General features: G+C 55.0%; 1 protein-coding gene across 1 annotated transcript in view; it reads left to right on the top strand.

The window, feature by feature from the left end:
* The window catches only part of MYO18B (myosin XVIIIB), an 81,164-nt gene that overhangs the window by 35,976 nt on the left and 18,863 nt on the right, over nucleotides 1-26,325 (top strand). The window contains exons 19-35 of the mRNA XM_062589747.1: nucleotides 2,641-2,706; nucleotides 4,327-4,455; nucleotides 4,674-4,817; nucleotides 6,018-6,107; nucleotides 9,205-9,324; nucleotides 9,436-9,544; nucleotides 9,794-9,918; nucleotides 10,355-10,509; nucleotides 11,065-11,188; nucleotides 11,936-12,136; nucleotides 12,247-12,357; nucleotides 14,594-14,698; nucleotides 17,193-17,345; nucleotides 22,974-23,087; nucleotides 23,580-23,696; nucleotides 24,474-24,557; nucleotides 25,871-26,008. Of these exons, the coding sequence (XP_062445731.1) occupies nucleotides 2,641-2,706; nucleotides 4,327-4,455; nucleotides 4,674-4,817; nucleotides 6,018-6,107; nucleotides 9,205-9,324; nucleotides 9,436-9,544; nucleotides 9,794-9,918; nucleotides 10,355-10,509; nucleotides 11,065-11,188; nucleotides 11,936-12,136; nucleotides 12,247-12,357; nucleotides 14,594-14,698; nucleotides 17,193-17,345; nucleotides 22,974-23,087; nucleotides 23,580-23,696; nucleotides 24,474-24,557; nucleotides 25,871-26,008 (2,085 nt within the window). The remainder of the gene's footprint in view (nucleotides 1-2,640; nucleotides 2,707-4,326; nucleotides 4,456-4,673; nucleotides 4,818-6,017; nucleotides 6,108-9,204; nucleotides 9,325-9,435; nucleotides 9,545-9,793; nucleotides 9,919-10,354; nucleotides 10,510-11,064; nucleotides 11,189-11,935; nucleotides 12,137-12,246; nucleotides 12,358-14,593; nucleotides 14,699-17,192; nucleotides 17,346-22,973; nucleotides 23,088-23,579; nucleotides 23,697-24,473; nucleotides 24,558-25,870; nucleotides 26,009-26,325) is intronic.

Below are 26,325 nucleotides of genomic sequence, written 5' to 3'. Positions count from 1 at the left end.
TATGGAAGCAGCAGCCTGACGTAGCTCCTCGCCTCGCGCGAAGCCGGCAAGTTGATGGAGCTCAGGAATGAAGGCGAAGATTTTATTTACTTACCAGTTTTGTTTGTTTCATAATAAATGTGCAGTGAAAACCGGGGAGGCCTGCCCCTGTCCCTGTAAGGACCTCTGCAGAAGCTGATAAGTGTTCGGGGTGGGAAGCGCCGAGAGGAGATGAATTAAACATGAACGCGTGCGCTGTTGTGCAAACTGCCAGCGAACGCGTGCAAATTCAGTTAAGACGTCAGGATTTAATAGGACAAGTTTGACAGTTGGGAAAGGTCAATATTGTTATTAAAGGCTGTAAGAAGGCAGAGGGTGCCTCGTCAGCAGCGTGTAAGCAGGAGATTTGAAAAATCCCATCCTCCCTGGAGCTTGTTGTCATGCGATTTTGTTAGCAGAAGGGCGTTACGGGAGCCTGCGATACGTCTGACAGGTCCCTCCTAGCCACTGCTCAGAGGTTCCTCCGTGGTACCGGCGAAGCCTTTGCCTTTTCCCTTGTGCCCGCCGGGCTGGAGGCAGAGCGCGGGCGCCCGGGGCGCGCGGGTGCCCGGGGCGCGCGGGCGCCCGGGGCGCGTGTCCGCGGGCAGCGCCGGGGAGGAGGCGCGCGCGCCGTGGCGCGCCCCCTTCCCACCCGAGCCGGGTTGTCCGAGGCTCTGCTCTTCGGAGCTCCCTGGCTTCGCGGCGGTGCGCGGGCGTTCGGGCGGTTCTGTTGCAGAGTAACTGCGGGGGCGCGCGAGGCAGCCCGGGGACTTTGTGCCGAGGGCGGCGTTGGTGGGGGATTTTTGTTACGGTTTGTGCAGCTCCAGGGTTTTCAGATCCTCTCTTTGTCCAGACAGTGCTCGTTGCCTTGAGGAAATGCAGGGGGTTTCTGGCTGCTGCTTCTGCCGCTGTCACGTGCTGGTCCAAAGCTCGCGGTAGCTGAGTTCAAGCTGCTCCTAAGCCTCGGGAATAAGTCGCGTTGGCGCCCTGCAGGAGGGCTCGGGTGGGCCCGGGTGGGCCCGAGCGGGCTGCTTCCTCGGACGGGGTTTGGTTGAAAGCACGGCTTTCCTTCCCGCCCCTCTCTCCAAGAACGGGGGCTTTTGGCGCCCTGGGGCTGCTGGCGCCGGAGCGCAGTGAGACCCGCCGGGGCCGGCGCGCGGGTCCCTCCGGACCGGAGGCAGCGGGGATGGGTGAGGGGAGCTCCTCCGCGCCTGCGCATCCCCTTCCCCGTCCCCTCCGAAGCCGGCCTGGCTGACAGCCCTTTCCGACTGGCGCTCGCTGCTGAGAAGCCGGTTCGGAGGCTCCTCCGTGCGCCGGGCCCTGGCCTGCGGGTAAGGCACGCACACAAGCAGCCATTTATTTTCATTCTGTGCTCTAAAAATCTTTGATTTGGGGAAATCATCTACAGCAGCCTGCTGGAAACCCAATTGTGTCCTTTCTTTCCACATTTAGGAAACAACTATCTTGGGAACGTATGAAGTGGTTGAATGTGCTTGTCACCGTAACACATTTTTCAAAAAAAATAGTAGCTGCCAGGTTAATATATTGTTTACCAGCATGTCTCATGGGATCTCCCAATATCTTTTAAGGGTTCTCAATGATATTTCTGTAATAAATCCCAGACTGAAGAAATGCGTGTGGACTGAGGTTTCATTGGAAACCTGAACAAGAGCTAAGTTTAATGAAAGATTTGTTCAGGTGCGGGACCCTGAGCAGATCTGGGACCTGCTTTTTTAAGAATCACTAAGCACCCACAGATGGAGCTGCAGTTATTGCAGTTGGAAATCAAGTCAGCGGAGTTTGAGCTGAAAGCACTGGAGGATATTTTTCGTTCATCTATATTTTCTATAGCGATGATATAGTTGTTCACACTCCCAAATTAAATAGAAACTTAGAAAAAAGTTTCTTTTGATATTTCCTAAATCTAATCTGTGCTGTTTGACTGGTATCGCGTTCTGTGCGTTTTCTGCCGGCTGCGCAGCGCGGCGAGGGCTGGCGGGGGAGAGGGAAGCACACACGGGCTCGGGAGGCGCGGGGGCTCCTTCTGCGTGCCATGCCCAGGGAGAATTGCTGATGAACCTGCTCGACGTGTCTCACAAGCAAACACACGGTGCGGCTGACGCACTGAAATCTGTCTGCTGCGAGATCACACTGTGTTTTTTCTCCGGGATCTAACAGTTATTTTTCTGCCTGCTTCGATTCTAAAAGTAACATGAAATGTTTAAGGGAGACCGAGGGCAGGGCATCCTCTTGCAGGGGAGGAGGGAGCGAGGGTGCAGGTGTGCAGAATCGCTGCCGGCCCCGAAGAGCGGTGGGCTTTACTGCTTGCGTGCTTTGGTGCATGGTGGTGCCAGGCCCGGCGGGACCTTCTCAGTCGCTAGGATGGGACGTTGGCCCGCTGCGGCCGGCGGAGCAAGCTGCTGGCAGTGCTGCACCTGGGGGTGGCTCTGCCTGCGGGTGTCAAGCGGGCTGCACCCTGGCTTGGTCCCCATGTGCACCAGCAAGTCCCCGTCCCTGCGTGTCCTCAGGCGCTGCCCTGGCTCTGGTGCGTGCACACCGCCTTTGTCCCCCGTGCGCTAGTGGAGGGGCTGTGCAACGCCTTGACCTGCTCCTTCTCCACAGGCGATAGAAGAGCTCTTCCAGGTGCTCGATCTAGAGAAGAAAAGCATCGCAGTAGGACGCAGCCAGGTACGGTGGCTAAAATGGGTGCTTCTCCGCTGGTACCAATGTGCACGAGCACAACCATTCGCAGCCAGGCACTGCCGGTTATCCTGAGCTTCCCAAAATGAGGAAAAGCAGGGTCTCCTGCTTCCTGCTGCAGCGCTTCCCAAAGCGCCTGGCTGGCTGATGAACTAAAGCCTCAGGGAAAACTGAGGAGGAAGGTTCCCAATTCCAATTTGAAAGCGTTGCCCTAGGTAAACTACGTACCTAATCACTGAAATCCAGCTCCTACTGGTGTTCTGGTACCTCATTACCTTTAATTTCCCACTGAAATGGATGGGGCTTAGGAAGCTCCTGGTCTTTGAGGAATTGGGGTTGAAGGGCTGCTGAACTAGACAGCTGCAGATGCAATAGTTGTCACATCAACAAAATATGAACTTAAAGCTGATAATCTCAAAGAAAAATTAGTTCTGTATGCATGCTTGCTTTTAGCTCTTGGAGTCTATAAAGAAAGAATTCGTGGAGCAGTTCTGTGAAGCAACATAACTTTCTTTTATCCTGCGTACTGCAAATTGCAATTATCTCTTCTATGAAATTCTTGTACTTAATCAATAGTGTGATAGCAGCTCCAGTCACATCTTGTTATATAGGAGTTAGTTTTGCCATCACTTTGAGCATTGATTTTGTGCTAGCTTCTAAAACTCACTGGCTTGTGAAGTTAATACAGACATTAATGAGACAATCGAATAGGTGGTGAAGCAATCATAGCATTATCTCAAGAAAGTGAGTTTCCTTGGAATTGTGCTTTGATTCAATTTGCCATCTTTAAAATGCAGCTCTTTAAGTATGCCATGGGGTTCAAAAATGTAATTTATTTTTTTATTAAAACTGAATTATGCAAATGGTACACAATATTTGGAAGCGATTGGTCCACATCCTAAGAGCTTCAGCAGGCAGCAGTTGAGAGACATCTTTTATTCTGAAAGATCAATAGTGGTCTAAATTCAATGGCATTAGCAAATCTGTATTGTTTATGACCTCTCTGTGGCAAGTTCAGAGGAAGAAAATGATGTGGTTAATTTTGTTTTTCCCATTTTAAACTAGTGTCTGTTTTCTGTTGCTGTTATCTGCCACGTGTGTATGTATGCTGCTGGAAATACCTTTTCCAGCAGAGTACCAACATTGTCTTTGCAGAGGGTAGGAAATATGCAGTGACCCATGGAAAAAGTTTCAAGGACTTGCAACTTCATGTAGATGGTTGATGTTTTTGTCAAAAAAGAAGGGCCATATGTGCACAGTGAAGTGTCTGGGGAGGGTATTTAGCACTGAAGCCCTCATGAAACCGAGGGGGACAGGGCAGCTGGTGCCTCTGCAGAGCCGCGTTTGGCCCCGTAGCAGTGGCTCAGGGTATTCGAGAGGGCTGGAGGCAGAGGGGGCAGGAGGGAGATGCAGCTGGGCAGGGGGCTCAGCGAGATGCAGACAGAGCCCGTCCAGGGACCTTGGGTCTCCGGCAGAGCTAGGGGAGGCTGCCTTTTGCTGGCCCGCAATGTGGATCGTTGGTGGTGGGCAGGTTTCATTTCTTGGCTGCACAGATGCTGGCGACAGACCCCATTCTAGGGGTGAGTAACTGCCTCTTCTTGCTGCTAGGTTTTCCTGAAGCCAGGAGTCATCTCCAGACTGGAGAAGCAGCGCAACAAGGTGATATCCCAGAAAATGATCCTCCTGCAGGCAGCTTGCAAGGGCTTCCTCAGCCGGCAGAAATTCAAGAGGTTGAAGGTACCCATCCCTGTGATCACGAGTATTCTGTGCCCACCACAGCACAGGATTGGGCCGCGGCAGGAGGGTCAATGCTGCTGTGATGTGGCCAAGCTCTCCATCTGCTCACTGCTGCCTCCAGCATGTCCCTTCCCCACCTGCGGCCAGCTTTGCCCTTCCCTGCGGTGGGCCCAGGTTGTAGCTGGGTGGGTGGCACTGCCAGCTCTGTCTCCTTGCAGATTCAACGCCTTGCCATTCGGTGCATCCAGAAGAACCTGGTGATCTTCCAGGCCGTGAGGCATTGGCCCTGGTGGCAGCTGATGAGCCGTGTGCGGCCCTTGCTCAGCATCAACGTCGCAGAAGATCGACTCCGTGCCAAAGAAGTATGCACCAAGTAAAGGGATGGGATGGGGGAAGAGAGAGTGGGGTAGGATGGGATGGGATGCTTTAGGAGCTCTGCTTAGTGGACTAGTCAAATTGGAGGTACCTCCTGCCACGGGAGACAGGTTACGGTGGCTATCCAGAAGGCTTTATGTTCCTAGCACTGCATTTTTTGCCCTGAGTAATGTCATATAGCTGTGGAGGAAGAAACAACTTTCCTCCTTCCTTAGATGGGTGGTTGCAGGTCTGCAAATGTCCCACAGTCCTAATCCTGTTCCAGGGATGTAGCTGTCCCAGTGCCCTCCTGACTCTCCAGGGCTGTGCCCAGTCCCTTGGGCTCCAGACACCACCCCGTGCTAGCTGGCCTCCCACATCAGTCTTTGGGACAAAGGAGGAGATAAGCAAGCCAAATCCATCCTTGACACAAGGGACTCTACTCTGTAATATCACCAGAATTGCTTTTGCTTCCATCAGAGCTGAAATCGGTGATAGGAGACTATTTAATGGGTATTTGCCGATTTAGGAGAGTCACCTTTCAGCCTTTCTCACAGTGTGTGACCTGTGCTAAATTCCTAGTCCGTCCTCTCTAGCTTTCCTGCTCCTCCTTTTGCCTTAGTGAAGTCTTAACAAGATGTTTTTAGGTTGGTTCAGACAAAATAAAAGCTGTCCAAGTGTGTGTTTCCCTCTCAAGATTTGTCTTGGCCTCAGCACCCAATGACCTCTATAATTTATCACATTTCTGCACATTCTGCTTTTGCTCACTGTTGGACATCAAAGCAGGACAACACTGCAATGAGAAGCTCTTTTTGCAGTTATAGTGAGGCTGCCTGAAAGAGAATCACACAAATCCATGTGCCTTTGCAACTGCTCTCTGATAGCCTGCCAGGTTTGCAAGGCACACTTGATGAGCAAAATTCAGACATTTGGATGCTCATCCCAAGCTTTTGAGGTTTGCTTCTTTCTCATAAAATGTGCTCTGTACATAACCAAAGCTGACAGTCCCTCCAACGAAATTCATGTCAGGAGTTAAAGTCCTAGCAATCTGCAGTAAGCAGCCTTCAAATTTGCCTGGTAAATTTTCTTAATAAGGCAGTTATGTCTCTCCCACTTATTTTTAACAGAAAACAATGTATTCATAAATAAACTGGGGATATTTGAGCTCTCAAAATCTCTTTTTTTCTTTTTCTTGAAATTTTACCTAGGAGGAGCTGGCAGCACTAAGAAGAAAGCTGGAAAAATCAGAGCAGTCATGCAGTGAGCTCAGGCAGAACACAGAAAAGCTGGAAAGCAAGGTAAAGCCTGAGAAATGCCTCTGTGTGCACCTCTAGGGTCATGTTAGAAATTGAGCCACAACATGATAATTATGGACAGCAATGCCAGGAGTCGAATGGGACTAACTCCCTGTCACCTGATGGGCTCAAGAAGGACTGTTTGCACCTATGTCGCCGCCTTGCAGCCTGTTTAGCGCAAATGCTGCAGGCTGGGTTTTCCCGTGCTGGGATTCTGCTGGTGCTTCCTCAGCCTCGACTGGTGTCAGACCAGCGAGGCTCGGGAGCCGTCGGCATGTTAGCATTTGGACGTGTGTCAACGCTCCTTGAAGAGCTGTTTTTTTCTTTTTAATTACCCAAGAACGTTACCCAGTGATTAATTTTTTCAGGTCACAGGCATGAAATGTGCCGCTTTGTCTCTGTGTGGGAAGCCGGCAGCTCTTTACTGCTCTCTGCCTGGAGATCTGAGCCGAGAGGGCTGTTTCTTGGGGAGCAATCATTGTTTGCTGCTTGCTGCTGTTTAAGTTGCTCAGCAGTTGTTTCTTTCTAAGACCTTTTATGTCAAGGTCCTGCAGCCAGTGCCAGATGAGAGATCTCGCGCCTGCTGTAACGTGTGATTGTGCTTGGAGGAGGCAGTGATTAGCAAAGGGTTGGGAAGGAGGGAGCTGCAGGAGTGCGAGCTGCTGGCAAAATCGGTGCAGCTTGAGGTTGATTCTGCAGGACGCAGCCAGGCTGCAAGGCCTGACCCACGCGTTCAGGCCAGCATCCCTGTGGGGCACCTGGTGTGGGTCCAGGCTTGCCAGAGCAGCAGACCCGGGCAAGTGGATTGGTGTCTCCAGAGATAACTTCATCTGTCGTACCCATGAATCCCCTATGGCTTTGACGCTCCATGCATCTGCCGTCATCCTCCAGCCGTGGTCCCCTCGGCCATCCCTGCGCCTGGCCCCCTGCTCCTGGCTGTGTCCACTCGGCCATCCCTGGTCCTTGCCCCGTGCTCCCAACCATGTCTCCTTGGCTCTCCCTGGTCTCAGCCCCGTGCTCCCAGCCACGTCCCCAGGCAGGGCTGCTGCTGCGTCCTGGCTCGTGCTCTCAGGACGCAGTGAGGAGGCATGGGGAGGAAGTGCTGTTGTCTTACTCTGCCCTGGATCGCCACGGACGCGGCATATTAGAGTGCTGAAGAATGGCAGTGCAAATGTAATCCATTCTCCTGACAAAGACTCTAATGAGAATAGGAAATTATATACAAATGTATCATATTCTCATTACACTCTCCAGATTGCAATCTTGGCGACCTCTGCAGACACCAGAAGTGGCTTAGTTTAATGGCACGAATGCTAATAATGAGGAGAAAGTACGTAGGAAGAATACTGTGCCTCTCCCTGGGCTGAACGTGTGACCCATGTGAGCAGCTAGAGCCAAGTGGCAGCCGTGTTGGGTTCCTCTCCGGGAGGCAGCTGGCTCTGCTGCCTAATTGCTCGTCAGAAAGGAGTGCTCAGAGGCTCATGCGGGGCCACGCACATCTTGGGGCCACTGTGCGCGTGCTTGGGGCCGTCCCCAGATGCACGAGCAGTAGTGCCTGGACGTCTCAGCGTTAGCTCGTGTTAGGCTTGCTGGGTTCTCTGGTCCTGGACGGGGAGCTCCAGATCAACACTGTGGCTCTGGTTAATGATATCCATCATCTCCCCGCCTTTCGTTTGGGAAGAGATTGTAGCCCTGAGCTTGGGGCTACCAAGGCTAGTGCTTTACAAAAGACCTAGAAGGGTGCCTGCGCCCGTGGGAAGGAAAAGCCTGTTGAGTTTACTCACCTGAGTTACGCTTTTTTGGACCTCTGGAAGGGCCTGCGTAGCCTTCCTGCAAAGCGTGAAGTGCTTTAGAAAGCCACTATAACGCTGTTAGATGGAGGAGAAAGACCATTTTAAGTCTGTGCACTTCCCTCTTTTGTACTGATCTCCTGGGGGCTTTGTAGGTGTCAGGGGCTGGTTCAGAGACGCTGGCCCGGTGGCCTCCGCAGCCCCTTAGAGGGATGGACCAGCTCAGACAGATTAAAGGGATCATGTCTGGTTTGCAAAAAGTGCAGTTAATTTTCCAGATTAATACTTTACTTCTTCATTTATGTGCTTTTTGTTTCAAATGAAATTTAATGCTCATCAGGCAGAAGAGTGCAGAAATCTCATCAGCCCTGACTGCAGCATGCTGCAGGTAGCACGTGGCTGGCGCGAGTTGTGGGCTGCGCGGCGCTAGCGGGTGCACTGCAGCTCGTGGTGCCCGGGGACACCCTGGCAGGCATCGTGCTCCGGGCGGCCACGGTGACGTGGCTCCAGAGGGGAAAGCAGACCTGTGGGGAGAATCCTGTCCTTTGGAAAATCAGGGAAATCTTCACCCGGATTTTTGCCAGTTCTCATATTGAGGGTTGGACGGCAGCTCCACATGAGCACTGTCGTGCTCATTGGAGAGGAAACTTGGGAGGCCTTATGTATCACTGGGGTTAGTGAAGTCCATCTTAGGTTTTAATTTAGCAGAACAGCAGAGATCAGGACTGTACCAGGGTCCAAGGGCACCGCTGCAAGTCCAGTGAAGTGTGGTACACCCCGTTGCATGTGCTGACATGCTGACTGTGCATCAGAAAGCAGGACAACTCCTGCAAGCTTTCAAAAACGTTTAATCTTTAAATGCATGTCAAGCAAAAGCCTGTGCGTGCTGCAGCCCTGCTGGGGTCCTGCCCCTGCAGCAGGGAGCTCCCTCGTCGCTTTGATGCCGAAGCTTCCAGCTTTAGCAAAATACTCGAATCTGACAATGAGTTTCACCTCTTCCTTATTCTGTTAAAAAACGACCAAAGATGAGAGCTTATTTTGAGGCTGGCAGGCTTTCCGAAGAGGCCAGCTAACCAGCCATGCGCAGGGTGCCTCGCTGTGTCTGCACGCCGCGCACGGCGGCAGGCGTGGGTCCGGGGAGCCCTCTGGGGCGGACGTGCCCACGGGGCGCCTCCGAGCAGCGCCCGGCTGCCCCAGGGCCGCTGCAAAGCTGCAGCAGCCCCGCGGGGACGCAGCAGCTCCCCGGGGCTCTGGAACAGGCAGATCCCGCCGGGGGTGAAGCCCATCCTCACCCGCGGCGGCTCCCACAGATCATCGACCTGACGACGGAGCTCGCCGACGAGCGCTACAGGGGCGACGCCGCCTGCCAGGCCCTGGACGGGGAGCGGGCCGAGAGGCTGCGGGCCGCGCGCCAGCTGCAGGAGCTGCAGGTAGGGCAGCGCAGGGCCGTGCGGAGGCGATGCCGCGCGCCCTCCGCGAGCTCCGGCGTCCCGAGGAGCCGGGGCAGCTGCCCCCCTTCCTTCTTGTTTTTTTTTTCCCAGAGCAAACACGACCAAGTGCAGAAGAAGCTGGAGTCAGTGGAAAAGCAGCTGGAAGAAGCCCAGCAGCTAGTTGAGTTGCGTGAGATGAAGCTAAGCGGCTCCGGAGGAGGTGAGGGCATGCCCAGGGTGTTTGAAGGGCGTTTTGCGCTCCAATGTGATGAGAAGGCTGCTAAGGTGGTGGGGGAGGAAGGTTTTGCTCCTCCAGCACTGCCTGTGGCAGGGAGCACCGTGGGAGGGGATGGGACGGGATGGGGCTGGTGGGTGGTGGGGATGAGCGGGTGGTTGTGCCTCGGAGCAGCCGCTCGGGCTGCGCGCCCCTGAGCCACGCGCCCGCCTCGCCGGGCCCCTGCGTTCACAGAGGACGAGTGGCAAGTGCGATTCGAGTGCGCGCAGACGGAGATCGGGTTTCTGCGGAAGCGGCTGGCCCAGCTGGAGGAGCGGCTGGAGGCCGAGCGGGGCTCGAGGACGGAGCTGGAGCAGAAGGTGAGCGGAGAGAGCAGTGCTGAGTAGCTGCTGCCCGAGGAGCAGGTGACGTGGAACGTGTCAGGCCCAGCACCGTGCGGCCAGGAACGAGGAAGCCAACCTGCTGCCCCGAGCAGGGCCTCCAAGTCAGGTCACTTCCCCTAAGAATAAAATAAAGGAAGCAGTATTGCTCATGGTACATTAACAAGTGATAAAAAAGCAGCCTATTCTTAGGAGCTTGGGTAATGCAAAACAGCCCATTTGCTTTCAGATAGTTAGTTTGGAATTACAGGCTTCATTAACGATTTTGCTTATTTAAAGTCAGCCCTTAATGACTCCGCACCCTGGCTTGCGAGAGCGCTGCGCTTCTCGGTGCCCCCAACTTGCTGCAGATCCCGCTGAGCGCGTGTGCTGCAGCGGCAATCCCTCCGCCGCTCACGGCCCCGTCTTCCCGCAGCTCGGCGAGGTGCAGGCTGCTTACGATGCTGCCAAGAAGGCAGCGCAGCAGATGAAGAGGAAGTGCAAGCGGCTGGCCTGCGACCTGGAGGACACACAGATGCTCACGGAGAGCCAGCAGAGCCGCAGCCACGAGCTGGAGAAGAAGCAGAAGAAGTAAGGCTGGGACCTGCGCTCAGAAGGGGCTGCTGCAGAAGAGCAGTCGCTGCAGCAGGGCCGGGCAGACACATGCTGGCACACACCTGCACGTGCCCTGGTGCAGGACGGGCGAGCGCGAGCCCTTGCGTGGCGGGAGGTTGTTCAAGCAAGAGGAGGTGCTCGAGCGCGGAGGAGTGAGCCCCTTTCCTCCTCGGGGGCCAGCTCAGCAGCAGGCTCCGACTTTTCATTTGGTGCCAAACTCCTGGAGGGTCTGTTATTTTTATGTACTTCAACAGCTGTGCCCCAGCACGTTTAAAGGGACTTCAGGCAAGTAATGGCCACTCACAGTAGTTTTTTGCTCTTTGGACATTGCTATCAGACCGAGTAATTAGTGATTCGCCAAAGGACTGCAGCACTTTGCAGGCAATAGGGTTTTTTTTGTCATCTCAAAAGCACCTGGAAAGCCCTGTGATGGGAGAAGCAGGCTGTCCCTGTGCCCAGCCCCCTTTCCCTGCCTTGGAGCAGCCTCCTCCCATGCTTGGCAGGAGGGTGAAGTGTCCTTTCTCCGCGCAGGTTTGACTTGCAGTTGGCCCAGGCCCTGGGGGAGTCTGCTTTTGAGAAGAGCCTCCGTGAAAAAGTGTCACAGGAAAACACAAGCATCAGGTGGGAGATGGCCAAACTTCAGCAGAGCTTAGAGGTAAGAGGAAAATGTCCCATTTTACTGCATGTTATCCAGTTTCCAGAGCAGCAATCAGGACAAAGCCATTATCTTTGCAATTAGATCAGGGGCAATCAGTTACAAACCAGGCAACTTGTTTCTGATTTCTTTTAGTGCGGTTCTGGGATGTGCCTGGTGTATTTAAACAGCAGTATCCTCTGCTAGAAGGAAACACTTCCACATTTTACAAGTAGAGACCCAGTCCCATGATTTAGCTTCTCAGGCACTCCCTGATTTTCCCTGAGGTCCCTTGTGGTCTTGTTGGTGCCTCTGCCCATAACCTCACCTGCAAGAAACTGCAGCCCTGCACCCTCAGTGCATGGCTCAGGGGATCTGGGGGCCAGCGTCTACATCGGTAAATGATAATAGACCTCTAGATTTGAAATCACGAATGCATCGCTCGTTGGCCTGGTGCATGCTCTCTAGTGCTCGATGTGGAGATGGGGACTGTATTGCACTGGTGTTGGAGGAGCAAGGGCAAGGGGAGAGGGGCCAGGCATGCTGAGGGCTGGGGCTGGAGGAAGGAAGGTGGCGGTAAGGTAATGCCAGGCAGTGGGAGCTGTGGGGACGCAACGGGGGGACACGCCGTGGGGTGCGAAAGGAGAGGTCAGGAGCGAGCGAGCAGTGCTGAGAGGGGAAGCAAGGGCGAAGGATGACCAGCAGGTGGGCAGCTTGCCCCCTCCTCGGTTCGGGGTGCTGGCTCACGCCCGGCCCTTCCCCGAGCAGCAGAAGGAGGCGGAAGCCCGCGGGCTGGCGCAGCGGGTGACCCAGCTGACCAGCCGCGTGGAGGAGCTCAGCGCGCCCAGCGCCCACGACACCCGCGCCGTGCCCGCCCTGAGGAAGCAGCTCTGGGACCTGGAGGCCAGCGCTGCCGAGCAGCAGAAGGAGCTGGCGCGGCAGACGGCCACCGTGGATCACCTGGAGCAGGTAGCGCCGCCTCGGCCCCGCCGCGAGCCCGCCCCGCGCAGACCCTCCCCGTCCCTGGTGCCCCGGTGCTGCGTTCGCCCGGACGACGTGCTCCTCTTCGGGTCTTTCAGCTCCACCAGCGGCTTGAGCTGGAGATTGAGCGGATGAAGCAGATTCACCAGAAGGAGCTGGAGGACAAGGACGAAGAGCTGGAGGACGTGCGGCAGTCCTGCCAGCGCCGGGTAGGGCAGTGCTTGGGATGGGACCAGGGCTCCCTGGCTGTGCGGGAGGTGGGAATGGGAGCCGGGAGGATGCAGGGGCCATAGTGGCCAGGACGGAGACTCTGGGGACGGTGACCCTGGGCGTCCCCACCTCCCTTCTCGCCCCCTGGCTCTGCTAGTTGCCTAAGGGAAACATTGTGCTGGAAAAGTGCGTGCTTATCGGGGAATGGCATGGCAGTTAGAGGCAGGGAGGAGGTGCTGGAGCTTCCTGCACCCTGCTGCCGCTGACCCCGGAGACTGTGGCAATCACTGCAGGCAGCCCGACTCCTGGCTGACACCACAGTCCCATTCAGCCCTGGGCTCACTCCGCTAACAAATGTGGTAAACTGGAGAGGGATTTCCCTGGGCTCTCTCTGTCTGTGATGGAGGAGAAGAGAGAAATAACTCTCCCTTGAGAGTACTCGTTCCTCTCCCAAGCAGAGACGCCAGTGGCCACTGCTCTCCTCGCTCCAGGCACTGCAAAATCCAAGCTCTCAGGCAAGGGTTGATCTCTGCTGCTGTGGAGAGACTGTGGCTGAGATCGTGACTTAGAGCCATTTGCAGCCCAGTGCACCACGGGTATGACATTCCCAAAGAGTAGAGCCAGAGTCAGGCCAAGGGCACCGACTCCAGATGGCCAGGGCTCCATTTTCAGTGATAACGAACAGAAATTACCCTTTCGACAAGGTTTTGAGAAGGTTGTGAGGTTGGTGGCTTGCAAACGTGAATTCAGATTTCCCTGAAATCCCGGAGGTATTTGATTCAGGGCTGCACTGTTGCTTTGTGGCAGCCAGTTTCTATTAGGCCTGAGGCATGCCTGGCTGTCGATAGTGAATTAGTATTGCTAAGGCTTAATGAGTGGGTCCAGTGGGCTTTGCACGTGCTGTTATAGGAAGGCAGGGCAAAAGGGAAGGCAAAGAGGCGATCTCTGTTCCCCCTGCTCCTGTGAACTCGCAGTCACGTCCCGCGAGGCTGGGTTACCTGGGGGCCGTGAACCGGTGCAAACACCACCGGTTCCCACCCCGCTGCCTTCCCGCAGCGCTGCTGTTCTTGCAGGACTGGAGAGCGACAGTTGGTTCAGTGCTTTTCCTCCTTCCCTTTGCTTGTCCGTTCCTGCCGGAGCTCGAGGCCTGTTGCGAGCTGTGCCTCGCTCAGTGCTCCCCTCCAGGTCCTCTCTGCATTTCCCCTGGCTGCTCCTCTCTGTCTTCTTAATTGCCCTGTCCAGAAGGGCAAGATATTGCCAGCATCACTAAAGGCAGTGCAGTGCCTTCAAGGCTGCTGTCAGCCAACGGGGTGGCGTTCATCCTTACCCTGCCCAGCCTGAGTATTTTTTTTTCCAAATGAGTAAATGGCAGAGGCTCTCCAGAGAGCAATCGGTATTTACCAGCCTGCTCATGTTCCACTTTTAAGCACGGTTTATGAGCAGCTTCTCAGAGGTGTAGGAGGCGGCTGGCTCGGGGCAGCGAGGCCTCCAGAGAGCTGTGCCAGCTGCTGACGGGTTCACAGCCCCGAGTCTGCTCGGCACGTCTGCTGCTGCGGGCAAGGCCTTGCAGCTGCTTGCGAGGAGGATCCGCGGCCAGTGAAACAAGCTCTTTTGGTTTGTCAACACTTTCCTCCCCACCACATTTCAGCAGGACTTGCTGGACCTTTTACAGCTGCGCAGCAGAGCTCTGCAGTGCCAGACCAGGTCCGGTTCTCTTCTGCAGAGCACTTAATGTTTTCCCTTGGCCCTGATGGATGGATGATGCTTGAATAGAGGCCGCATTAGAGGGGGATTCAGGCTTCCTGCACTCAGGGCTAGCACGGAGGCTCCCTTTTCTCCGAGGAGCAGTACAACTCCTGCCTTTATCGCACCTTTGGCCCTGCGAGGTTGCTGCCATCTTCTGCGTTTCCTTGGTGGGGAGCTGGAGCGAGGGTGCTCCACACCTGGCCTATAGTTGCAGGATGCTTTTACTAAACCTGGGACATGACATTATACACGAGATGAGATTTTCCCAGCTGGAGTGAGAAGCCAGGGCTGTGCCAGGCTGCACATTTTAAAAGCGAAGCCAGTCCCCTGCAAGCTGTTCCACTCTTGGTGCTGGCTCCTGCAAGCAGAGAGCGAAGGGGGAGCACGGGGAGGGCGCGAGCCTGGGGCCAGCTTGCTGGGGCTGGTGCGGAGCAGAGTGGAGCGGGTGGCTGCGCTATGAGCATATCTGTGCTTGTCCCCCGCACACAGCTCCGTCAGCTGGAGATGCAGTTGGAGCAAGAGTACGAGGAGAAGCAGATGGTGTTGCATGAGAAACGGGATCTGGAAGGGCTCATTGGCACCCTGTGTGAGCAGGTAAGAGGATGGAGCCCACGCGCGCTTGCTTGCAGCAGCCCAGGGCAAGGCTAGCAAGCTGCTGGCCAGGCAGACGTGCGCTTCACTCTCATCCTCGCTGAGAGCTCTCAGAAGCAAACCTGCTTCTCTGGCTGTGCCCTGCTCAAAATGCTGACTGTGAAGAAAGGAGCGTGACTATGTGTGTGTGCATGTGGACAGAGTGATAACTTGCTTATTCAAACAAATGCAGCCGTCACGGAACAAACAAGGCCCTGTTAGCTTGCCCCTTGCAAACCACCCTGGCAGTGTGCTGGTCAGAGCGATGGCAGGTGCCTCAGCAATTACTGCTGTGCCAGGAGTGTTCCAGGACAGCAGGCATCATATTGGAGGTGGGAGTCAGTCTCATGAATGACTCTTGGAGGGGGGGCTGTTCACTTTTCTACAGAAAAGTTATCTGGATAGCCGATAATCAGAGAGACATCCGCTTTTTAATGTTATTTTCCTAAGAGAGTGAAACTAAACAGAACTAAAACTGGAGCAGCACCATCTGTCCAGAAAAGCAGTTTATCAGATTCTGCTATTTGCTGTGGAATTTTGTCTCAGACACATTTGTTGAACAAATCCTTTTTCACTCTCTAATGTGTGTATGGCAGTGATTGAAGTGCATGTAATAGGAAAAGCACACACAGCTGCTCCGTGTTAAAGTAGAAGGCAAGGGACTGAATGCAGCTTCATTGAACAGCATTTATCAGATTGGGCGTCACTTAATATCGCAGAGCAGGCAAGGCTGGAAGCCATCTCACACCCCAGCTCCTGCAGCAGGAGTGCTCGCCACCAGGTGAGGTGTGCAGAGCCCGTGCCGGGCCGTGTCCTCAGGGCCGCGGGCAGCAGCGGGCACGCAGCATTCCTGGCTCCCTAGGATCTGCCCGTGCAGCCTCTCTGCCCGGCTCAGCAAGGGCTGAGCGGGCTTTGTAAGGGCAAGGGGACAGGGAGGAGTACAGCTGGATATGGCTATGATATATATGAAATATCACTGGGGCCCTCTAAAAGGCAACTGCTAAATTGCCTCTCTGCTTTGTAACTTAAAAAGCACCAGACTCTAATGGTGGAAGGAAAGGCAAAGGCTGGCACACGCGCTGTTCCCATTCGTGGTACAAAACCCATCGTCTGGTATGGCAAGCACTGAGCTATGCAGAAGGTACTGAGCAGTGTCCATCATAGAGTCTATAGGGAAGGCAGGATACTCTGCTGTAGTGTTATAAATACAGTCTGATTTACAGTGGACAGTATGTTTCAGACCAGTTCATTAAAAAAGGTAAAATAACCAACTCAGAAAACTAATTGCAGAAATGGAGATGCCAATAGTGTGAGGTTCCAGCAAATGCCAGCTAGCTCTCGGATGGGCCACAGGTCAAATCCGCATGACTGGCATTTGCCGGTGAACAGAAAATAGGAGTACAGGTTTGAAAGTAGAAGAGCTGTGGAAATGGGACTAAATGGAAAATGTTTTCATGCTTCAATTAGTTTGAAATCAAGCAGTGAAACTACGTCCCTGTTTATTTGGTGTTTTTCTAGTTCTTTTAGACCTGTAACCATGGTTGCTCTCAGTTTGAGGGGGTAGCATAGAATTCTTTCTTTTTAAATGTGCTTCCTACCTTCCTTCTTTAAAAGGCTTCAGCGTAATGTAGTGACACCACATTGCCAGGTGATGAGCCTCCAAAATAACACAGCAGCTATTTTCTGCCAGCATGGCTGGAGATTCAGAATGAGAAATCGCTGCCTCCCCCACCAAAGGCCGTAGCACTGCTTACGTGCCTCCGTGGCTGACGAAGACTCGAGATGCTTTGCACTAGAGATGCGTAAATAATTCTTAATGAAGCTTTTTTGATCAGTGGTTTGCATTTTTTTTTCCTTTGGGCTGATTTCCTCATGCCCTTGGCACTGTTTTTCCGACCTGTGATTTCTCCCAGTAAGTTGCGGAGGTTTCTGTCTTCCTTCCTTTCATGCCTCAGAAACGTGCCCTGAGTTTTTAATTTCTGCACCCTGTGCTTGAGGGCTCCCTGGCAGCCGCGGCTCCCCTGCGAAAGGGAGTCCTGGGCCGGCACAGTGAGGCCTCTGTGCAGCCACGCTGCAGGTGGGAACGCGGGCTGGGCAAGCACGCTCCGAGGAACAGCTTTTGGGTGGGAAGCACAGTGCAGCTGTGTCACACTCAGAGCATTTCAGTGGAATCTGCTGGGTTGGATGTTTACATAATTCAGTTTCTTCTTTTCATTTAAATATTTTTTTTGATAAAATTGTAATTTCTATACGTAGGCACTTACAGCTTCTTGCACAATTTCAGCATTACCAAAATCCTTTCCTATTCTTGAATCAGTATTTTTTAGAAGTTCATTTGCACAGGCAGCATCCGTGGTTGAGTTCAGCTCAGCACCAGCAGGTCCAAACTTGAGGTTTCCCTGGGGCAGGGGATGCCATGTCCCGTTGGTGCTCACGACAGCTCCTCTCCCCTCTCCAGATCGGCCACCGGGACTTTGACGTGGAGAAGCAGCTCCGGCGGGACCTGAGGAGGACGCATGCGCTGCTGGCGGACGTGCAGCTCCTGCTGGCGGCCACCACCGGCCCCGGCACCTCGGCAGGCAAGGAGGAGCTGGAGAGAGCCCGCAGGCAGGTAGGAGCTATGCTTTAAAATGCCTTTAAGCACGTAGGCTTCCTCCGTTCGCCTTGGCGTCCCCCCTCTAGGGGAAGAGACAGCGGTTCCCGCGCCGTGTGCATCAGCATCCTCGCAGCATCCTTGCCCCGAGCTGCCATTGGGGCGTTGGGGACCTGCACCCAAAGCAGCCGATGAGCCGTGTGCCGTGCTCCAAACCGGTGGGGTCTCCGGCACACGGGACCCCTCCGAGGCCGGTGCAGAGGGGTCCCTCCAGGACTGCGCTGCCCGCCCGGTGCACCCCAGCCTTGCTCGGGTGGCCTTGGGGGCTGGGGCTTTCTGAGGGCTCCCAAGCGCTTTGCGAGGGGCTGGAGGAATATGTGCCATGAGCAAGCTGCTTCTGCTAGTTTTCCTCAAATCCGCAGCGCAAACCATATGAAAAGGCAGGAATTGCCCCAACCTCAGCCCTGCGCGGCCCCCAGCAGCTGCGTTTGGTACCTCCACCGTGCGCTGGAGGTAACGGGTGTCTTGTGCCATCCATCATCCGCTAACGAATAGCGCTGTGCTGGTACAGGGAGGCAGGCCTGGCCTCTCCCAGGAACGTCATTTATTTACCTTGACCAAGGTGGAGCTGCAAGAAGTATTTACAGAACTTCTGATCTTAATTGTGCCACAAGCGAATGGTGACTCCTGCATCGCTGGGCAAACATCCCGCTCTCAGGCCAGCGTTAAAAAGTGCCTCTCGTGCTGACGAGGGTATTCTTGTATGAACTACTTCTGCTTAATTAAGACAACAGTGGTTAAGTATTTCTTCTTTTCTTACAGCCCCTGTTAATTACCTTCTGCTCAGTGCATTTTCTGTTTAATAACGAAATCCAGAGGCCTTGCTTTCAGCGCGTGTTGTCATAGAAATGGCTGCAAGCGTTGAGGGCGGTGGTGGAGCCTGAGCAAGGATCGGCGCTCATTCGCCGCCCTTTACACCGGCTGCGCCCGCGGCCCGAGCGGGACGCCCCGGCCCCGGCTCGGACCCCGACACCCGCGGCGTGCCCTGCGGCAGGACAGCGGTGTCATGGAGCCACGGTCCTGGTCTCCAATTCCCCACCTGCTCCTGCCGGCCTCCACGCAGGCTCTGGTGTAGCCCTGAGAGTCCCGAAGCCCTGGGACGGGGGGAGGTGGTGCAGCCATGGAGAGGGGAGCCCTCACCCCAGAAGCCTTGGCCAGGTCCCCCGTTCCCGCGGGCATGGAGCGGCTGGCCGGCGGGGCGAGCGGTGTCCAAGGGCCGCGGTGCGTCGGGCAGGCGAGGCCAGGGCTCGGAAACCCGTCGGCAATTCATCCGCTCCGTACCTTTCCCCTGCAAACCAGCTAACCTGGAGGCATAAACGCTCCCAACATCGCGCACGCATAATTGGGATAATCGTTCTGCATAAACAGCAGCTGCGAGCCGCAGCTGCTCCCCCTGCGCCCGGCGGCCGCGGCGCGGAGCCCGGCCCGGGTCCGTGGGACCAGCACGGGCAGGCGGCGTGCCTGGCATGCGTCCGGAGCGGGCATGCGGCGCCGAGCAGCGGGCAGGCGGGTGGAAGAGGTGGCTGCCAGGTCGCCGGGTGCATTGGCTTCACCACTGAGGCGGAGGGGCTGTTTGCTGCCCTGGAGATCGCTGCGGGGCAGAGCCCCGTGCTCGCCAGCAGCCGGGCGCTGCGCTTTGCCGCGGCCGTGGCGCTGCTCTGGCCCGGTGCGTCGCGGGGCTGTGTGCTGCCGGCCTCCCCGCCTCGTCCCGCCGGGGCAGCCCGCGGAGGGCAGCGGTGCCGAAACGCCCGGGCTGGCGTGCCGCCCGCCGTGGCCGCCCCTCCTCGCGCCTCCCCGAGCCCCGCAGAGCCCGCAGCGAGCCTGCGCCCGCCAAGCCCCCCGCGCCCCAGCCCGTCTCACCGCTGCCAGTCATTTCCCAGCACCGTTCCCGCGGGCCCGCCGCGAGGGCAGACCCAGAGCCGTTCCTTGGCGAGTGAGCTTGTCCTGCCCCATTTTCACTGGCTCCCCTCTATCCAACCCGTGAGCTGTCTCTTGGGCATTATTCAGCTGTTTGCATGCCACAGCGCTACATTTTTAAATTATTGCCTCAGTATTTCTTGAATCCCCTCGAGAGGATGCACAGTCCCTGCCTTGCTCTTCCGCCAGCCTCCAGCGCCTTAACTGGGCAATTTATCGCCGCTTGACAAGGCCCTACGCTCAGCAGGACAGCGATTGCACCGCAGCAGGCTGGTGCTTGGGGAACCCTTCTACATGCTGATTAAAGGAATAAGCAACTGTGCAAAAGCATGCATTGCTGGCAGTCACCAGGACTTTAATATCCCCTTAACTCTTCAGATGAAAAAGAAAAGGAAAAGAAAAAAAAGGAATGATGCACAAATTCATGGCTCACGTTTTGCACTGACTGCTCTCAGGGTGGAGATAAACGTGAGTGACAGCGCGTAAGTCCAGGATCTTTGTTGAGAATCATCTCAAACAAATAATGCCCTTCAAGAGCACCGCCGAGCACCAAAGCTGTGATGATGTTCGGCGGCTCGAAGGAGGCGTTTTGTCTCTGCGCTGAGGAGCAGCTGCTACTCTAAGAGCCCCGCAGCGCGTCCCTGAGCGCTCCGTGCTCAGGCGGGAGAGGAGCTCAGCATGCTCAGCGCCGCGTCCCGCTGAGCAGGCGGAGCGGCAGCGCCGGCGCCTCCGCGCTCTCGGGCACCAAGCAAGTGCGATCCCCAGTGCCGCCGCTTCCCCGCTGTCCAGCCACGTCTCGCTGGGGAGAAAAGGTCTTGTGCTGCAAGTACATGTGGTCCCTCGAAAAGAGAGGGGTTCGCGTGTGATGTTGCTTGCATTTGCTGATTGCTGCTTTGCCTTCTGGGCCATCCGCTGTCTTCTGCTGGGTGACATCTGCCTGGTGCTTTTGGGGAGAGTAGAGAAAAGCCTTGATGTTGTGAATATTGAGTTTTTATAATGCTGCCAACTCTGAGACTCTGCATGCGTCAGATGTGCCTCACGGTTAGGCCGTCTCTTAAACTGGAACGATTTCTAATGGCATTCGTGAGGTGGTTCTCAGAATCCAGTACGCTCTAGCACCAGCCCACAAATCACTGCAAGAATAAAAACTTTGCTAAAATGTTACATTTTTGTTAATCCAATACGTTCTAGCACCAGCCCACAAATCACTGCAAGAATAAAAACTTTGCTAAAATGTTACATTTTTTTAATCAAAATCCATATGGTCTTGAAGTATAGTATTGTTTCTTAATAAGTCTGTAGCATCCGTTTTATGCAGGTATTTAACAGATGGTGAGCGCAGCAAACTAATGTTGTTCATCAGTTCATACATTATGCATTTTTTGGGGTGGGAATTTCAATTTATTCTTCCCAAGTGGGAAAATTCCATTGCATAAAGTGAAAGGGAAGCTGGTATTCAATGCGAGCTACTGGAGCTATACTTATCTCTGGATTAAACTATCTGGAATTGCTGTGTACTTGCGGACGGGGAAGGAACAACCCCAGAGCCTGTCTGCGGACGGGCTGCCGCTGGGAAAGCAGGCGGCTGTGCGGGTGGCGAGGCTGGGGCACGCAGCGGCGCGCCGGGGCAAGGAGACCGAGGATCCCCGCGGACTGGGTGCGTGCGTGAAATGTGAACACGACACCAGGGAAAACAAATGCCTTTAGAAGAGAGCCTCAGGCAGGGCTCTGTTATTGTCCTCTGGACTCCTTTTGTAGTAGGAGCAATAATTCAGATTGGAAATGTATGACCTTTAACGTCTCCCAGAAGCTATCGCTTGGGTAATTTTGGTAACTGCTTCCCGAGCTCTATGCAAAATATAAAGGCTATTTTTCAGCTGGTGGAAGAAAGCAGAATACGCTGTGCGTCATTGTAAAAAGTGGCTCTGCAGATATATGAATAGATTGACTAGATAATTCATCCAAACGGGCTGAGTTTGGGCACAGGAATATGATTTTAAATAGCAGTTTTAACAGGCTTTGAACTGCCAAGTGCACGTGTGCCTGACCTTTAGGTTTTGCATGGTGACCAGTGTCGGGCTGGCGCTACATCTGGAGGCAGACCAGGGATGTCTGGGGTTGTTGGCTCCCTTTGGCTTTTTGGTTTGCACAGGGATGACACCAATGCCGTGTCGGAGCGAGCCCGACGGCGCGAGACACGTTTGCTTACAGAGTTTTGCAGCATCTCCCTGTTGCACGGGAGTTTCCACGCGCCGGGGATGCAAATGCAGCTTCCAGAGCACACGGGTCTCCCGTGCCCCGTTTACCATTCCAGCTTCCGTCGCTGGACCGAAGCTGTGCTAAGGCCGGCCTGGCCCCAGGGGCGGCCCCGCGCCGGCCCGCTTGCCGCTGGCTGCACCGCGCACCGCCTCCGTCGGCCCCTGCTGCCGCATCCCAGAGAGCTCACTGGTGCGAGTGTGTAAAAAGGATCATTGACTTTAAGGGAAAAACGACTTCAGTTTCCTCTGCAGATGAGACACCAAGGAGGCAGATTACCTACTTAGTTTTTCCAAGTATGTCTCAATCACCCCAAACAGTTGAGGGAAATGAACTGCCAATTGGTCACTTGAAATACTTCAAAATCCCCCTTTTTGAGAGAAGAGAAAGAAAAGAGACTATTACCTCATCCCCTGAGAAAACAAGTTAAAAAGATCAAGACTTGGACTCTCGCTGTGGTGCGCGGCGGGTCCCGCGGGCGCTGGGGTTTGCGGACAGCCCTTCCCACCGCCCAGCCCTGAGCTCTCCGTCCGTCCACCCGGGGTGCAGCAACAGCACAGGGAGAGCTGGAGATGGCTGCGAGGAAGGACATGGCGGGGAGGGAGCGGGCGCCGGGAGTGAGCAGCAAATGGAGGGGTTTAGTTTTGTTATCTTAAAGAAAATAAAGAAACCCAAGCGAGCAAGGCGGGGATTGGAGTTCACGGTTAAGGCAGAGGCTGTGCACCTCCTCTGGCACTGCCGGCATGATGTTTTGGGGATGAGGCTGCGTCTTCCCAGATGTTTGTAGCCTGCTTAAGATCTTTGTAGTTCTAATGGCTGAGCTATAAAAATCAAGAGCAAATTAGCATTTATAAATGTGATATTTCATGTGTATTTGCGAATGCAATTTGTGCTACATGAAAAGCCCATTTGCAAACTCCGAATCATGAATTGCTCTAATCAGGAATTACATGTAATTCACATAATTTTGCAAATTAGTGATCCCAGCTCTACCTCACCACAGCAGTGCCAAGGCGAAGAGTGGATCTGCTGTTTGAGATGCTAACTTCAATGCTCAGCAAGGCAGTCGTTTCCTTTCGGAGTCTCGTGTAGGCATGTGGGGAGCTGGACCGCTGCCGGAGAGATGGCAGCATCCGGAGGGAGCTCCACACGTGCTTCCCGCTGGAGGCTTATTTCACAGCATACCGGCCACTGGGAAGGGAAAAGTTTTGTCTGTAGACTAGAAACAGACAGTGTGAAGAGCATCACAGATTTTAAAAGGTCGAGTTTCAGAATACAGTAGCTGGGGAAAATGCTCTGAGAGTAAATTGTGACTAGATGCGGCTGTGTGGCAAGGGGAGCGGCATAGTCAGTACATGAGCTCTGCAGATGCTGACTGCTCCTGTAATTATGATCTCCCTCAATTTTTCACAGCGGGAAGAGAGCGAAGCGAAATGTGCGGAGGCCCAGGCGTCTCAGAAGACGATGGCCCTGGAGCTGGAGAACTTGCACACGGAACTGGAGAGCCTCAGCCGAAACAAGAACCTGGTAGGTGCACAGAGACGTGGCCCCGGTGACGAGGGGCAGCACCGGCCTCTCCCACCCCTTGCGGCAGCCTGGGGTTTGATCACTATAATGACTGTATTTAGGTTAGAGGATGTGGAGGGAGAAACCTGTCCGGTATTTTTTGATTAGAGCCATACTAAATTACCTGCTCTCTTTGGAAAGCACGGCCCTGGGTGGCTTAATGCAGGGATAAAATTACTCAAAATGCGCAGCATCCCTTAGTCTCCCTCTGCAGATACGTGACATACAACGCGTGAGCTCCATTTGCCTCTCTCTGGTTGACATGGCATACAAGCACAGAGCTAGAAATTGAAAAAAACAGAGAAACACAGAGCGAAGCTCTGGGCCACAAATGTGCCTGTGCCGTGGCAGAGCGTCCCGCAGCCCGGGCTGAGCTCGCAGCCCCACGGGCGGGAGCAGGTGCCCAGGGCCGTCCATGAGCGGCAGCTCCCCCTCCCCGTTTGTCCACGGCAGGTTGAGGAGCAGCTCTACCAGCTACAGCACGAGAGAGCAGATCTGCTGAGACGCATCGATGAGGACCAGGAGGATCTGAACGAACTCATGGAAAAGCACAAGGCTCTGATTGCCCAGGTAGAACCCAGCACCCTGGCAGGCTGTGTAGCATCCCCCTTCTGGGGAGGATGCTTGGAAAACACCCAGAGCTTAACCCAAACCAAGACAGTCCCTGTCGGTATTTAGGGGACTTCCACACCACAGGGTAGATGCCTTGATGGGAGAAGGGGATGTCTCACAGTGTGGTCCCCTCTCACTCATAGCTTTTGACTCTTCCTTGAAGAGCTGTCTTGATTAGGTTTTCCATCATTGGGAAATCCTATAGCATCCCCATCTGGATTCTTTTCAATTCTTTCTTCCATTATTTTCTCATGCAGAGCTCAAAAAGTGCTGAGAGACAGCCCGGTGGTTCCCTGCATAATATCCAAACTTAGACAGTCCCTAAGGACTGAAAGCGGAGCTGAGAGTCTCCAAGGCTTCCAGCAGAGCAGCCATTGGCCCCAGGTAGGCCAGTGAGGCTGCAAAAATCCACAGCCTGGTGCCCGTTGTAAGATGTTTTGGACCTGAAATATGTATCTGGCATGATCTTCAGGACAGAAGTGACCTTGACAAGAAGGCTTCTGACCTAATCTGCAAATACTGGTTTCAAAAGTCAGGAGAGGTGCATTCAGGCAGTAGAATTAAGCTCATTCAGTCCAGTGCAGGAGGGGCTTGTTATTTAGATGTGTGGGAAGTGCTACCCCCTGCCTAGAAATAGGCATGAGCAAGCCTTCAAAATTACACTTCTCTGTGACATCTGCACGCTGCTTCAAGTTCTTGGCTTTGCTTCCACTGATGAAGTTTCTGTTTCCTCAGTCTGCAACAGATATTGCTCAGATTCGGGAGCTACAGACCCAGGTGGAGGGAGCAAAGAAAGAAAAACAAAGCCTTCAAGAGAAAGTAAGTCCTTCCTTCCCATAGGGTCAGAGCTCAGAATAGAAGGCAATCCGTGGAGGAGGGTTATTGCCTGGAAGATTTCTGTGCCAAGGTGTGTCTCAGGGCACCAGTCACGTGAATGCCACATTCCTGTTTGAGGGCAGATCGATTCCCTGCCTAGATATTACAAAGACGTTTCTCCTTTGTGTAACACTGAGGTTCCTCTTCTCTTCCCACCCCGCTGTGCACGCACACGAGGGCGGCAAGGTGAGCGCTGCCGTGGCAGCGAACCTCCCTGCCGTGCACCTTGCAGGACGGGTGCAGGGAGGGCTGAGGGCCAGGAGTGAGCTGCTGCTTCAGCAAAGCTGCTCAGCTCTGCAGCACATGGTCCTGGGGCTGAAAAAAGTCTACCCTTGCAAGGCTCTGGGGACTGGCAGCCCCCATTTTCCATCCCTTCCCAAGCTACTGGTGCTGCTGTCTCTGCAAGGCAGTACCCAGTCCTGCACTGCACGCGAGGATACCTGGGTTCGAGCTCGGGGCTGGCCCTGGAGCAGTCTCAGTCAGACATTGCTCTTCCTCGCTTGTGCAGCTGCGGTGGCAGTCCTAGAGTGCATGTATTTAATTTTAAACGCATGAGCAATCCCATTAAGTTAAGTGCTTTATTGGAGCATAGCTAAGCTGCCCAAGAATCAGGAGCAGGGCTTGCCCACGCCAAGGCGGAATGGATGGCCCTTTAGAGAGAGGCCAGATAAAGGAAGATAAATTCCCATCGTGCAAGGTCAAATATAAAATATGAACCAGAGTTGTACTGCGATTGATGAAAGTGCAGTCTGCTTTGGAAGTCTCGGTGTAACAGCTAAAGAAAGCACTCAGCTACAGGCAGGTCTCCACGCAGAGGTAAACTGAATTTTCACATGTGCTGGCCTCAAAGGGTTTGCTGAGGAGAGAAAAGCAAAAGAGACCCAAAGAGGCACCAGCTCGCTAGAATATTTTTCCTTCAAAAATGCACGCCAGAGTCATGCATTTACTGCACAGTGTTGCCGCCCGTGACTCCCTCGGGAAGCTTGAGGCAGTGTTTCCCCATAGTGCCTGGCAGCCTAACGCAGGCCTTGTCTGCGCGTTTTGGTTTTGGAGGGGGGTGTAGAAAGTCCGGTCACCTCGGTGGAGCCTCCGTGGCCGAAAGAGGTGCTCGGCGCCCGCGGTCCCCGCGGCAGAGATCGCTGGGGGGGGCGGGCGGGGGGCCTGAACGGCGCGGCCCCGAGGCGTGCGCGGGCGGTGGGGCCGGGGCCGGCGGCGGCGCGGTGCCTCCGGCCCTCACGGGCGCTGTCTGGGCGCAGCTGCAGGCGGCGGAGGCGAGGCTGGCGCAGCTGGGGCGCGCGGCGGCCGAGCGCGGCCTCGCCGGCCGGCAGGAAGCGCGCGTCTGCGACCTGCAGAACCGGCTGGAGTTCCAGAGCGTGCAGATCAAGCGCTTCGAGGTACCGCCGCGGCCGGGCCCTGCTCGGCGGGGGGGACGGGGCGGGCGGCTGGGGAGGCACGGGGCGGCTCGCAACTCCCCCTGCTCTGAGCGTCCCCCAGAGCACGCGGCGCCGAAGTGCCCCCCTGCAGTCGGCACGCTTCTGGGGCCTGGGGGAGCCCCGGCGAGGGGGGAGGCGGGGGGGGGAGGAAGCGAAACGTCCTCGTGCCCGCGAAGCGGCAGCAGCTCCACGGGCCGCCCTGGCACCCTTGGGCCGCGGCACGCCGCTCCGGGGCAGCACCGTCTTGCGGAAAAAAGGGCCCCCACACTGCCCCTGGT

This window comes from Rhea pennata, chromosome 17 (assembly GCF_028389875.1).
Source record: "Rhea pennata isolate bPtePen1 chromosome 17, bPtePen1.pri, whole genome shotgun sequence".
Taxonomy (NCBI): Eukaryota; Metazoa; Chordata; class Aves; order Rheiformes; family Rheidae; genus Rhea; species Rhea pennata.
This window is presented reverse-complemented; position numbering and strand designations above follow the sequence as displayed.